General features: G+C 46.4%; 1 protein-coding gene and 1 long non-coding RNA gene across 2 annotated transcripts in view; one reads left to right on the plus strand and one right to left on the minus strand.

The window, feature by feature from the left end:
• Window positions 1–940: 940 nt before the first annotated feature.
• The window catches only part of sfmbt2 (Scm like with four mbt domains 2), a 27,901-nt gene continuing 15,363 nt past the window's right edge, over window positions 941–13,478 (minus strand). The window contains 19 exon segments of the mRNA XM_034577914.1: window positions 941–1,219; window positions 1,338–1,460; window positions 1,644–1,693; window positions 1,696–1,918; window positions 2,379–2,548; window positions 2,671–2,727; window positions 2,730–2,845; window positions 3,248–3,357; window positions 3,836–3,975; window positions 4,601–4,668; window positions 5,200–5,242; window positions 5,365–5,478; window positions 5,636–5,762; window positions 6,532–6,617; window positions 6,620–6,761; window positions 7,403–7,504; window positions 8,768–8,865; window positions 9,030–9,279; window positions 9,406–9,494. Coding sequence (XP_034433805.1) covers window positions 1,079–1,219; window positions 1,338–1,460; window positions 1,644–1,693; window positions 1,696–1,918; window positions 2,379–2,548; window positions 2,671–2,727; window positions 2,730–2,845; window positions 3,248–3,357; window positions 3,836–3,975; window positions 4,601–4,668; window positions 5,200–5,242; window positions 5,365–5,478; window positions 5,636–5,762; window positions 6,532–6,617; window positions 6,620–6,761; window positions 7,403–7,504; window positions 8,768–8,865; window positions 9,030–9,279; window positions 9,406–9,494 — 2,249 coding nt within the window. The 3' untranslated portion in view covers window positions 941–1,078.
• Window positions 6,660–6,858, plus strand: LOC117757166. The gene is made up of 2 exons (XR_004613046.1): window positions 6,660–6,776; window positions 6,824–6,858. It is a non-coding gene; the product is annotated as an uncharacterized LOC117757166 (long non-coding RNA).

The raw sequence follows: 13,478 nt of genomic DNA on the forward strand, positions 1-13,478 counted from the left end.
TCGGGTTATTTTTGTTGAATTTATTACTACAATCCATCAGGATTTGAAATATTCAAGTCCTGGAGGGGAAAAAGGCTAAAGACGTGATATTTTAGAATCTTCTTTAAATGAACTTCTCCATAAAAAAAACATACATTTTATGAGTTTTGTTCCGTCAAGTTGATTCAAACCTGACGAAGAAGAGAAGAAACGTCCCGCTGAGAAGAAAAGCACGAGACAAAAACATCAAAAAATCAATAGAAATTTATTCTCTGACTTATCAAAAATATCTGCGACACCTTTGCATAGATGGACACAAAATAGCTTCGATGATTGTTTCACGTGATTGTGACGATGAGGAGAGAGAGAAAGAGCACAAAGTATTTCAGAGGGTGTTTTTCTCTCAGGCAACACGTGGGACACCTTTTTTCTGTTTCCTCTATGAAACTGTGAATCCGAACAACAGCAGTTTATAGTTTCTCTTCGTGAAATAACGAATTCGTCCTCAGTGTTTAGTTTCGGGGGAAGAAGGAGCTGATATTAATAATTTGATAAAACTCTTCAATTCACATCTCTGCATCCAAATAGATAGAATACTCCTTATAAATAAGGATGACAATAAATACTACAAATATATTACTTCTTGGCTTGTTAAATACTTCTCAAATATATTTTTTTCCAGAACCAATTGTGTCACAAAAAGTGGAAAAAGTCTCTATAGTCAATAGTTATTTTAACTTAAATGCTATAATGCTCCTCTATCACGAATAACATGGGAATGAAAAGTAAGAGATCAACACAAACATCTTCAGAAACGAGTTCTCGGCTTCTTCACAGATCAGCAAAGCACACGGATCCTCTCCCGTGTGTTTGGTTTGAAGTTTACGTGGGAACTGTCGTCACATTTTCACACAGACAGTTCCTCAGAAATGAAAATCCTTCAACCTCTCCCGGGAATCCTCCAGTATTCCCCCTTGTTGTGTATATTCCTTCTTCTTGCAGGTTAGAAATCCAACAAAAAAAACTTTAATCCAACACGTCCATGTCGTCCACAAACACAGTTCTCCTCTCGGCGTTCCTCTCCCTCGCCGCTCCGAGGTCAGTTGGCGTACTGCCTGTAGAAGGCGACCTTGACGCGCTCGATCTGGTGACACAGCTTGATGGCGGGGCCGAGCTTCAGGTCCATACACTCCTGGACTGTGGGCAGCGTCAGCAGCAGCAGGGCCTGGCCGTCGATGTCCTGCACCGGAACAGACGCGAGTAGATATTCATTCAAATGTTCCTTTTCCGCTTAAGCTGCTTTCAGACCTGCACTGATGTGTGTGTGTGTCTGTTTGTGTGTCTGTGTGTGTCTGTACCTGCTCCTGGAAGATGTTGGCCAGAGATGCACAGTCGGTCGAGTTGATGAACTGAACGACTTCGTCCACGGTCCACTCCAGAGGGTTTCTGTCCAAAACCAGCTGATCGTCCTCCTCCTCCACCTGAGAAACACACACACACACATTTAAGAATCTGACCCCTGATCCGGATCAACACCAAACTTAAATGGCTTCTTCCTGGACCCGAACCACATCCCCACTAAGATTCATTGCAATCTGTTCAGTAGTTTTTGTGTAATCGTGTTCACAAACCTCCTTTGGAAGTAATAACTGTGCTCGTCTCACCTTCATCTCTTGTTCCTGCGGCGGCTGGTACTTGTTGTTGTTCTGGTTGTGGCCGACAACGAGCGAGTCGACCTCCTGCGGCCCCCGGGGGCCTCCTCGCTGCCCGCGGCTTTTCCCAAGCTGAAGGTCCTGCGCAGCGCCGCCGCCCGGCGAGGACGGCTGCTGGCCACCTCCACCGAGGACGCGTCTGTGTGGTCGTCGCGAGGCTCCGAGCTGTTGCCCTCGCTGCCCGACTGCATCGCCATCTCCTCGTCCTCCTCTCCCTCGTCACTGTCCTGGAGGGTGAAGGAAATGATGGATTATCGGGGCTATTGGGGCATTTTCTGGAACTTTTCCAGGCTGCCCCCCAGTAAAATGTCCCAAAAAACATCTGGGTCAAGTCCCTTTATTGGTCAAACAGATGCTGACCACAGCTGTACTGTGAGAATACAGCAGGAACATTTCTGGAAAGTTCACAGCGAACAAGTGCAAATTCCTCACAGATTCGTTAGAATAAGAAACGTTTTCTTTGTGTTATTAAAGTCGACGGCTCTTTATTGGTGAGTAAATCCTCGAAACGACATATAAAACATCTCTTCCTCTTCTTCTTCTTCCTGCCTGTGTCTCACCAGACCAGTTTGTTTCTATTAATACACTGAATAGATTCAAACCTGTCGTGTGAGCGAACAGGACGACATGAGAGAGGGAGGAAATCAGAAGAAAGAGGAAAGACGAGGAGGAGAAGTGTTATCCAACCTGCGGTGAGCCAGCGGGAGTGTAGTCCATGGCGGACGAGCGTCTCTTCTTCTGCACAAAGATGGCTTTCCTCTTCTTCCTGCGGCGCGTCGGCTTGGCCAGCTCTCCCTCCGCCGTCTCCTCTCCTCCCGTCGGCTTGGACAGCTTCCTCTTCTTCCCGCAGTAATAAGCTGAGGACGCACGCGCAGACGTTGAAAACAGTGAAACCACAAAACAACAACTCACCAGAGCCAATTATCGTCCTCGTGGCCGTGGCGACGGGGAAGTGACGCACGCGACCACGGACACTCACTGTATTTGGTTTTGGTCTGAACCGAGCAGTTCTCCGGGCACTTGTCGGCGACGAGGAGGGGCTGAAGAGGTTGGGGCAGCACTGCAGCTTCACACACACCTTGCGGCAGAAGTCTGGGATCTGGTCGGCCAGGCGGACGATCCGGATGGTGGAGCGATACGTTTTCCCTTTATATCTGGAGGAGGGGGATGTGGTGACATCGTCAGCCTGCGATCACACTTTTATTTATGAGGACAAGGGGTAATTAAATGATCTGTAATCCGTCAACGCTCTGGACTGTGAACGATGATTGCCTGTGACGTAATAAGAGTAATGAGAGTGGAATGTTTCTGGGGAATTAAGATCGGCAGGAAGATGAGGGTGATGGAGGAGAGCGGAGTGAGAGACAAGGTCAAATTTACCATCGTCCGTCTAACGCTGAAGGTCGGAGAGGTGAGCTGATGTGTCGGCAGAGCTCAACGACACATCTGACCTAAAGTCTGACTGTTCAGACATCTTTCTAGTTTGAATTGTGTTTTAAATCAAATAGCAGAATCTGTTGACGGGTTCTCCGTGTGCTACGTGTGTTTCTCCTCACTTGGCTTTGAGCGTCTCCTCCTGACAGTCCCAGCTCGGATCCTCCAGCTCCTGCAGCTCCTTCAGGACTCGTCCGGGCTTGTAGGCGGCGTTGATCAGCATGTTCAGCAGCTGGAGGCGAGAGCAGCAACAAACGATTTGATTTAAAAAGGGAAATCAAACCCGCGGGGCTCAAACGGAACAAATGTCGAGAAGAGGAACTCGTGAGTGAGCAGCTCTAAACGTGAAGAAGGATTCAAACACATGTCGGGAAAAAGGACCAAACACAGAATCGCAGTTGAATTTGAAAACTCTGCAAACTCGTGTGTGAGCACAAACTCAGTCTCTGGAGAAATTAGGAGGTTGTTTTGCTGAGCGGCAGTGACCGTGTGTGTGTGTGTGTGTGTGTGTGTGTGTGTGTGTGTGTGTGTGTGTGTCTGTAAACACACCTGACTGACAGCTCCTCACATTAAAATGAAGACACCGCTGGGAAACCTGCAGGTGGTTAACAAGACATCGCCGTCTCCACCTTTCACCTTTCCCCCCCCCCCCCCCCCCCCAGTCTCCGTCCTCTCCTTTTGATTAAACCTGCCCCCCCCCCCCCCCTCACCTCATTGAGCACCAACGTGCACTTCCCGGGCCCGACGGCCTGCGGCAGCTCGGCGATGCGTCCCTTGTTGAGGTAGGGTCCTGAGAAACAGCGGTTGTTGACAAAGATCTTGGAGCAGCAGTATCGGCCATTAGCGGATCCTGGGACAGAGGGAAGGACAGAAATCTGCTATTACAGGAGGTGGAAACGATGTTTTCATGTAGTTTCTCAGTCCAATAAGCTGAAAACTATAATATCTCCATGTTTATTGCAGTTAATAACCAGGTAAGAGTCAAACTGGGCTGCGAGTTCGCCCCCCCCGGGCCCCCAGAGATGAGTCCAGGGTCGACTGAATGATACTGGTCGCCGACCCTGACCGCCACCGGCACGTGGAAGCACAGCGCCGGTGGGTGAATGGTAATCAGGTGAGTGGATGAATATGTATGAGCTGGTGGGTGGTGTTTAAACAGGGGGGGGGGGGGGGGAACTACATTTAGCCACCCTGCTCTCACTGCAAACATAACACTGTGTCCTGTGGTTTCAGTTCAGCTGCTCACATGCATCCAGAAACACACCGCAACAATTCTACTGGATACAAAGACAAGTTGGAAACCAGAATTACCGAAATAAACCACTTGTGCCGAGCTTTAATTTTGGCAGGTTTTTTTACATGTGAAGAACCGAGTGAGAGATATAACACACGAGCTGTTTACGAGGATCTGACGAGCAGAGGTTTCCCCTCATGAGCGCTGGAGATAAATCATGTGTAACGTGGCGTTTGATTACCTGGGTCCATGACGACGGGCTGGCAGTAGCTGACGGGCGCCGTCTCCATCGGCTGGGACGGAGCCAACCTGCAGGAGGGGGAGGGAGGGGGGAGGAAGGGAGGAAGGGAGGGGGGGGGGGGGGGTGTTGAGTTTTCAAACCTCAATGTGGTCAAACCTCATCAATAAACTAATCAAACAGGAGCCAAACGATCGTTCGATGAGCCGATCAGGCGACAGGCAGTTACAGCAGGTGAGCTAGAAAGCAGCGGGAGGACTAAGTGTGTGTGTGGGGGGGTGGGGGGGAATTCCCCTGAAGGTGAGAAATGGAATAAGCCGTCATCATGAGGGCGCTGACAAAGAGCCGCAGACGACCACATATTTCTCCTGCTCTCAAACCCGCCGGGTTGTCGTTTGTCGACAAAAATCAATTGAAATACCTGCTGTAAAAAGACACTGTTTTAATAAATGGCTGCGGAGCGACGGAGAGAGAGGAGGAGAAAAACCTTCAGGATCTTTTTTAGAATGATAAAAAACTAATTGAATCCAATTAGATCCCCCCCCCCAAAAATCCAGATGTGGTGGATTTACATGTGGTTACTCGTCACTCTGGTTTCTTACTGTTTCTCCGGCTGAACCACTGCGATCTTCTTCTGCTTCTGGCCTGTGGACGAGAGACAGTTAAGAGTTTGTATCGTCCTGATACAAGCAGGGAAATACATGTGTGTGTGTGTGTGTGTGTGTGTGTTTGTGTTTGTGTGTGTGTGTGTGTGTGTGTGTGCATACAGACAGGTCTGAGCGGGGGGGTCAGGGGGTAAACGTTGGCCTCACACCAGCCGACGGGGAAGATGTCCATGGACTCCACGTCCACGATGCACTCTGACAGGGGCTTGGTCACACCTGGAGACAGGAGGACAGGTGAGGGAGCTGTCACACAGACACACACACACACACACACACACTGGTGTTTACCTTCAGTCTCAGACACAGCAGGAGGCCTCTTAATCCACCACACACACAAACACACACTGACACACACACACACACACGTCTGTACCTTCCAGTCGGAGCCACAGCAGGCGTCCTCTGACCTGTGTGATCTGAGCCACACACACCTCCACCGGCCGCTGAGGGTTGACCGCCTCCAGCCACATGTCCTTGGTAAAGCCTCTGCTCTGCCATGTCTACACACACACAAACACACACACACACACACACACACACACACACACACACACACACACACACACACACACAGACACACACACACACACACACACACACAGACGGCGACAGAGAGAGGCAGAGTTTATTTTACATTCAGGACGCAGCTCTGACCTGAGATAACCTAAAGCTAAACTCAGATTATGTGATATTCAAAACTGATTTTACTCTGGTTTTTACCCTTGAAGCCTTTTAGGTGTAATAACAGTGAATCTGCAGCTTCATTGTGTTTCACTGAGACACAAAAATCCATTAAAGTCTCTGTTTGTGTCAATTTTGAGGCCGAGATTAAGTTTGTGTAACGGAAACCCAGTGAGGTCATGGTGTGATTTGGTTTGGTTTACTGGGACCTGTCTAATATACGAGTGTTTGTCAGTGATAACAGGATTAGATAAAGTTCTGGACTGATTTTTGCCATTTTAAGAAATATAATGATGTGAACAGCAAAAGAAAACGAACAAGGCGCGTTTTTAATCTGTATCATCTGGAATTTGGGCCGAGTTTTACGACACTATGAGCTGCGTTAGATTCTCAAAGCTCTTCCTGATCTATCAGTTCATCAGACGTGAACTGAAGTCCGGACATTTTCTAGTAATGTTCTTGAGGGTGAAGACGGGCCAATGCCGACATTCTAATAATTTCTCTAACGAGGCCCAACCTAAAATATATTTTCATTGGACTGAGCTCGACTCTTTCATATACAGATGTTTAAAAAACGTCCGCTCCTACATCGGGGAAGCAGGCGTCGGGCGCCGCCTCGGTCCCGCTCTGCTTCAGGTAGTCGGCCCAGTCGAAGTCCTGGCCCTCGTAGCCGGGGGCCTCTCCAGGCCCACGCCGTTCTTCAGACACCACTGGACGGGCAGGATGCCGGGCGAGCTGGCGTGACACACCACGGACCGAGGCTTGGCGTCCACAGAGAGGTCGTCCAGCGTCACCTGGAAGTAGATCTTGTCGTAGACCTGAGGAGGGAGAAGGTTTCAACGTCACTCTGATGAAGCGTTTTCATCAACTTCAACAGAAGAAGAATCTCGTTTCTTTTATTCTCCTGCTTGTTGGGATCTTGTTTGAGGAAACAAAGATCCTATAGAGGTGCATCATGGGAAATGTAGTGATCCAGGATTTGTGGAGTAAAAGTCAGGATGTCTCAGACTCTACTGTTTTCAATTTAACCCCTTTTTTAAAACCTGCATCTTAAATCTGTAACTTGCATAAACACAAATACAACTGAATATAAACCTGTGGTCGTATAAAAAACAACTTTTCTGTTTACTTTGTAAAATAAAAGTTTAAATCTCTTCAAACATAAACACAAGTGAAGAGTTCAATCATACAGTCGAGGACACTGTAAAAACAAAACAAAGACGTGATAAATCTCAGTGAGTCACACACGAGAACAAATACCTCAGAGCACAATGTAAATTTCCCTGGAACCTACTCGTCTAAAAACACGGAAACGTAAAACAAGCCCGACGAGCGAAGCCGCCTCTTCTGCATCATTAGTAAAGGCGGCATATGTGGGGAGGAATGTGGGGAGTGTCTGCGTGTTTTTGTTCCTGCAGATAAGACGTTGTTTTGTGAACGTCTCGGCCCGACGACTCACCCTGGTGACGGAAACGGGGCAGATCCTGAGCTGCTCCCACGGCGACGCCATCTCCAGCTTCATCCCCGTCCTGACGGAAAGCTCGGGCAGGTCCACGTGGTCCTGACACGGGAAAGTCGAGACTTTTAGACCTGGTGCTCAACAATGCAGGTCATGCAAAACCCTGCCTGGGTTCATTCAGAGGTTCATTAAGTCGTATATCAAAGTGCTGGCGACCCTCAGGTCAAACTGCATGTTAGTGTTTACTTTAGGTGGCTGTGACCTTACAGAGCAGATTCATTTTGACCTTGTGAACACAACATCTCTGGAAAACCTTGAGGGAATTCCTCCAGATTTGGTGCAAACATTCCTTTGGACTCAAGGAAGAACTGAGTCGATTTTCCGTGGATGTGTTCTTGTAGATGTGATATATCAGGAATTTTAAACATCTGGCACAAACATTCAGTTGGACTCAAAGATCTGAAAAGAACTTGTTCCCTTAAAAACGCCTCAAGATAATCCTTTTAATTTTGGTACAAACGTTCCCTCGTGGATTAACTGATTAGAGTTGGGTGGTCAAAGGTCACGCTGACCTTGCAAAACATGTTTTTGGACTCTTGAACATTATATCTCTCCTCAGGGAATTTGGTGGTGGAGGAAGTACTCTAACACTTTACTCTAAAATGTACTCAAGTAAAAGTACCACATTATTGTTCTACTTGAGTAAAAGTACTTGCTTTTAAATATGTTCGAAGTATTAAAAGTACTTGCTGAGTGCAGCCGGTTCCTTGAGTACAACTACATCATTATGTCTGAGTCTCAGCAGTGAATTCTAAAAATGACCTGGTTCTTCTTCTTCTGCTCGTGAACACGTCACTTCCTGTATGACAGAGGCGGTCGGAGTCATTTCAGTCTTGTTTTCTTTCTCCTGAAGCTTCTGTCTTCCTCCTTGTTACTGATTCATTCATTTCAGATTTGTCTTGTGCTCGGCTCAAAGTTCACCAGTGTTTGTTTTAATGCAGTCGCTCACTCTGCTGCTTCTGTCAGGACAAAAATCTGCTGTCATCTTTTACGTCCCTACACTTTAGTGTTTATATACGTAGACAGTATTTCTTAATTTCCATTTCCTACAAATTAAAGTGAAAAGTTACTGTGCAGGTCAGAAGGACCTTCTACCTTTAATCAGGACAAAATAACAGTTGCAGGTTTTCTAGAGACTCTGTCATTTTAAAACTTCTCATCAATGACTTTCCAGGTTTCACATCGTAAATCAACGACAGATGTGACAGTGGAAAAACCTCCCCCCCCCCCCGGTGGGCCGGGCTCTGTGCCAACCCTGCACACACTCCCTGCGTGAAGGGCAGAGACGTGTGAACTCCTACTCACCTTGAACACCTCGAGCGGCAGCGGGTTCTTCTGTCCGTGGAGCCGCGCCTCCTCCAGAGCCTCCTGCCAGTCGGGGGCGCTCTTCAGAGACCGAAGCTCTGAGGATTTAAGAGATGAGATGAGAATGTAGGTTTGATACGTCAGATATTCAGAATTAATAACAGATGACGTGGGGTTGGGTTCATGGCAGTTTCAGTGAAAGAAGGCGAATCACAGCAGCTGAGTCCGACTGCGAACATCTGAGAACATATGTTGTGTTCACCTGTGGGCGGTTCCAAGGCGAGCTGGTTCTCCAGGGCCCAGCCGACGGGCCGGAGTCTCACGTCCAGGTAGAACAACCATGAGTCCTGAGCCTGCTGGTCTTCAGAGAGGCCGGCACAGCGCAGGCGAAGTCTCCCTCCGACGTTCTGGACGACTCTGAAGGGCCAGAACAGGAACGGATCCGAGACGTCCTGAAGCTCCAAGACGGAGCCTTCGACGATCAGGTCCACCGTGTTCTTCCCTCTCAGCGGCTGACGGAGAAACACAGAGAGTTTCAGGTATTCAACAGTCTCTAGGAACTAACTCAGAGTTGCAGGGAACATGAATCCTGCTCCCTGGTTCCCTCTGAGATGTTCTGCAGGTGGATAACCACTCACCCCCTCCAGCAGGTTGGCCGGCGCCGTCCTGGACCCCGTCAGGTCCTGAACCAGGAACTCCGTCCAGTCGCTGTGTTTCTCCTTGATGGCTGCAAAAAGAGGCGAAAACCAAACACTGATAAACACGCAGACGATCGAGGTTCAGATTCTAAATGTTCTTATTGAAATACGTGTCATCGCAGAGCAGAGTGCAGCAGCAGGTGCGAGTCAGTGCATGCATACACTTGGAAAAAGGCAAATACGGACGTTTTAATTAAAATGCAGATGTGAATGTTTCAGGCATTTTAATAAAAGAGAGGTGAGAAATTATTATTCAGTGTTTTGTTGCCTGGAAAAAGCTCCAGTGGCTTCATTCACGCTGCAGAACATTAATGCAAAATTCAGATTTATAGCGGAGGTCAGACATTCTTAAGCCTCCATATGATAATATCATATCCTGCAGGCTTTTCCTTATGTAAATACACTAATGTTATGTATATATATATACACACACCAGAATTTCATATATAAAGGTTTTACGCGCACATTTAAATCAACTGCAGATGAACAAAGAGCTGAACGAGCTCAAAACGAAAAAAAATAAAATAAGAATATTTATAAAGAACAAGAGAATAAGTAGAAAATAAAAAAATCAATAAAACAAACATAATAAATAATTGACAACAGAAGAACTCGAACTCAAATAAAAAAAAAAGGGTCAGAGCGGTTCTGATGTGAATGATCATGTGACTCGTAACTTCCTCATTTATGCAGCGAACAGTGAATTGTTATGAAATCAAAGTGACAGTTGAGGTCAGTGTGTGTGTGTGTGTGTGTGTGTGTGTGTGTGTGTGGTGTGTGTGTGTGTGTGTGTGTGTGTGTTCAGGTCTAAAGACAAACATGAATGCAGCTTTTATCAGAACTGGAGAAGAAGGAAAGGAAAAGGAAAAATAACGAACATAATATTGATGGAAATACAAAAAATAACCATTTATTTAGGTCTTTATTTATATGAATTACTTTTGGTTTTATCTACTTTTTAAATCTCCATGTCTTTGTTCTTCTCTTCTCTTGAAACTCAACAGATTAAACCGCCGTGAATACGATTTTCTTACAGAGCAAATTTGCACTCGGTTCTCCCCCCCCCCCCCCCCTACTTCCTGTTTCCCATGGTGCAGTGGGGTTATATAGTCGCTGCTTTGCTTTTCATTTGCCTCCTGTTCATCTATTCCTCTTCAGGCCAACCTTCAGAGTCCTGCAGAGTTTTATATCCCCTCTGTTATTGAGCTGCAGACACTCAGACACTTGTTGGAGCCCCTGAGTTACAGAGCGACTCCGACTCGCTGACGTCTGTGACGAGCGTCAGGCTGAAGTGAAACTACAATGTTGTCCTGACACTGAAAACGAAAGTCGTTGGTCGGTGTGGTTCTTATTTCGCTTGCCGGTGACGAGCTGGAGTTTCCCAGCAGGAGACGAACATCGTGTTATCAAGCTCTTGTTTACATCTATAAATCTTCAGTAAACATTGAGGGGGGGGGGGACGTTCGGGCTGAGGGGTTTTCTCAATGCAGCAGCTTCAAGGTTTGTTCCTGAAACACTTTCCATCTTTGTTAAAACCCTCTTCACGTCCTGATTAATAAATCATCAATAAATAAAGGTGTGTCAAATTTGATTGGCCCCTAAAGTGCCCCTGTCCTGTCACTAGTCTTTAAAAAACAGTCCCTTATTAAATAAATGAACAATGTTTTAACTTTCTTTAACATTGTGGTTTTTTGTTTTTTTACATTTTCACTGATTTCTCAGAGAATAATTCATGGACTCTTTTGGTTAATGTGTCTAAAAACACTTTTGCAAATAATCAAGCTTCCAAAAATAATCTAACTCACAGGAGTTAGATTTCGTGTTTTGGAGTCATGACCTTCAGGAAAAACACTTGACACAACAGTGAACGACACATATCTTCCAGAACAAACTACACAGATATCTGAACTTCCTTTTTTATTACGAGATTAAACTCTCTTTCTTTTCCAAATCAGAGAGATTTGAGTAAATATAACTGACAGTTTGCTCCGCGGAGGATTTTTAAAGATGTAATTGACTCGTGAGACCGGATCAATAAATCCCCCTCAGGGTTGCGTCTGAATCAAATCAACAACTCTGGAATTTTTCTGGCAAACGAATCAATGTGCCGGCGTGAGAGAGGCGGTTTGTCCTGTGACTGGAACGCCAACGTCTCCGCGGCCCAGACGCTCGCTCTCCCTCTCCGCACGCCTGTTTAATAATAGTGTTTTTTCCTGTGAGACTATTTTCTCTCCTCACGGCTGCACACACACACACACACACATGCACCCATACATGCCTGCACGCACACACACCCACACACAACAGCAAACACTGTGCCGTGCTGATGTTGGGCCGTGCAGAAATAGATAAACTTTTACCGATTCCTGTAGAGGTTACTCATGAAGCCGTTTAGAGTGGTGCAGCAGCAGGAGAAACCGAAACACGCAAACTCCAACCTTTCTCTTTCTCATACACACACCACACACACACACACACACACACACACACACACACACACACACACACACACAACACACAACACACACACACACACACACACACACACAGCTTGCAGTGTAATTACGCTGTAGGGCTGCATTGATAAATAAATTCTATTATCATTTCCATCCTGAGAGCAGCAGACTCGCAGAGGTGTAATCCCGATGTTCACGTAACAATAAGTGCATAATTAACCTTGAGGGAGGAGATATTTAAAACACACACCACACACACACACATGCACACACACACAAACACACCCTCCTCCTGCATTCTCCTTCACTATCCTGTGCCAACCTCACCCCTCTCCCCCTTTCTCTCTTCCTCTCTCCCAGAAGAAACACGCTGCACTAAAACCTGCAGCTGAAGCAAATATATCTAGCGTTAAAAAAAAGAAAAAAGAAAAAAGGAACAACTAAAGAGGAAACGTATATGAAATATTTGCATCTTGGTCCGGCTCCACGTCTCTAAACAATCCCCCCTGGTTTTATTTAAAAAGCTTCACTTTAGATAATCAATGTCGTAATTAAGAAGAAGAAGAAGAAGCGTCTCTGTGTTTCAGGCACAATCCCAGATTCCAATCAGAGCTAATGGGAACAAATTACGCTCGATTCCCCTCCACCCCCCCCCCCCCCCCCCCCCCTCTGTCCGTCTCCTCCCGTCATTATGAAAATACACCAGGGTAGAAAGCCATTTTAATCTAACTCCATTTCAACTGACAGGCTTCCCAAATAGGCCGAGAGCGTAATGAGTGCAGCTCATGTAAAATGCCACACGGTGCAGTTAAGTGTGTTTATTGAGAGACGCCTGGCTGCTCTGTGTGTGTGTGTGTGTGTGTGTGTGTGTGTGTGTGTGTGTGTGTGTGTGTGTGTGTGTGTGTGTGTGTCGAAGTCACGCCTGCACATGTTCACATCGTGTTGTTAACATTTTTATGGCCGTGCTCATGACAGGGATTATTACAGCAGTGTCGGTAAATATAAATTATCTTAGTGTAAGTTAGCGGTGAGTGTAAAAGAGCCCTGCAGGGACGTGTGTGTGTGTGTGTGTGTGTGTGTGTGTGTGTGTGTGTGTGTCTGTGACGTAGATAGCCTTTGATTCTTTTCTACATTAGTCACACACTCCTTATGAAAATGAAACCTATTCACACACACACTCTTCTACAGTGACACAACACAAACACACAACCATAGTGAGGTGATGCAAATCTGGAGGTTTCAGGCAGGAGGGGGGGGGGGGGGGGAGGGGGGGGGGGGGGGGGGCAGCCTGTCTCACACTCACAGTTTTACATGAGGTTTGTGCCTGGCTGCAGAGTTGCTGCTGGGTGAACGGTGGAAATAACGATTTTTATATGTTTTTTTTGTCCAAATCATTTTGTCATATTACAAGAAGAAAGATGTAATTTAACAAGAAAGAAAGTCATAATTTTTTACGAGCATAAGAACATTATTCCCGTAATCTTTTTCAATATGAACCCAATACTCCGCTGAGCTGCAGACGTACAAACAGAGACACTGGTTCGTTTGGTTTGATGA

This window comes from Hippoglossus hippoglossus, chromosome 23 (assembly GCF_009819705.1).
Source record: "Hippoglossus hippoglossus isolate fHipHip1 chromosome 23, fHipHip1.pri, whole genome shotgun sequence".
In the NCBI taxonomy this organism is placed as follows: Eukaryota; Metazoa; Chordata; class Actinopteri; order Pleuronectiformes; family Pleuronectidae; genus Hippoglossus; species Hippoglossus hippoglossus.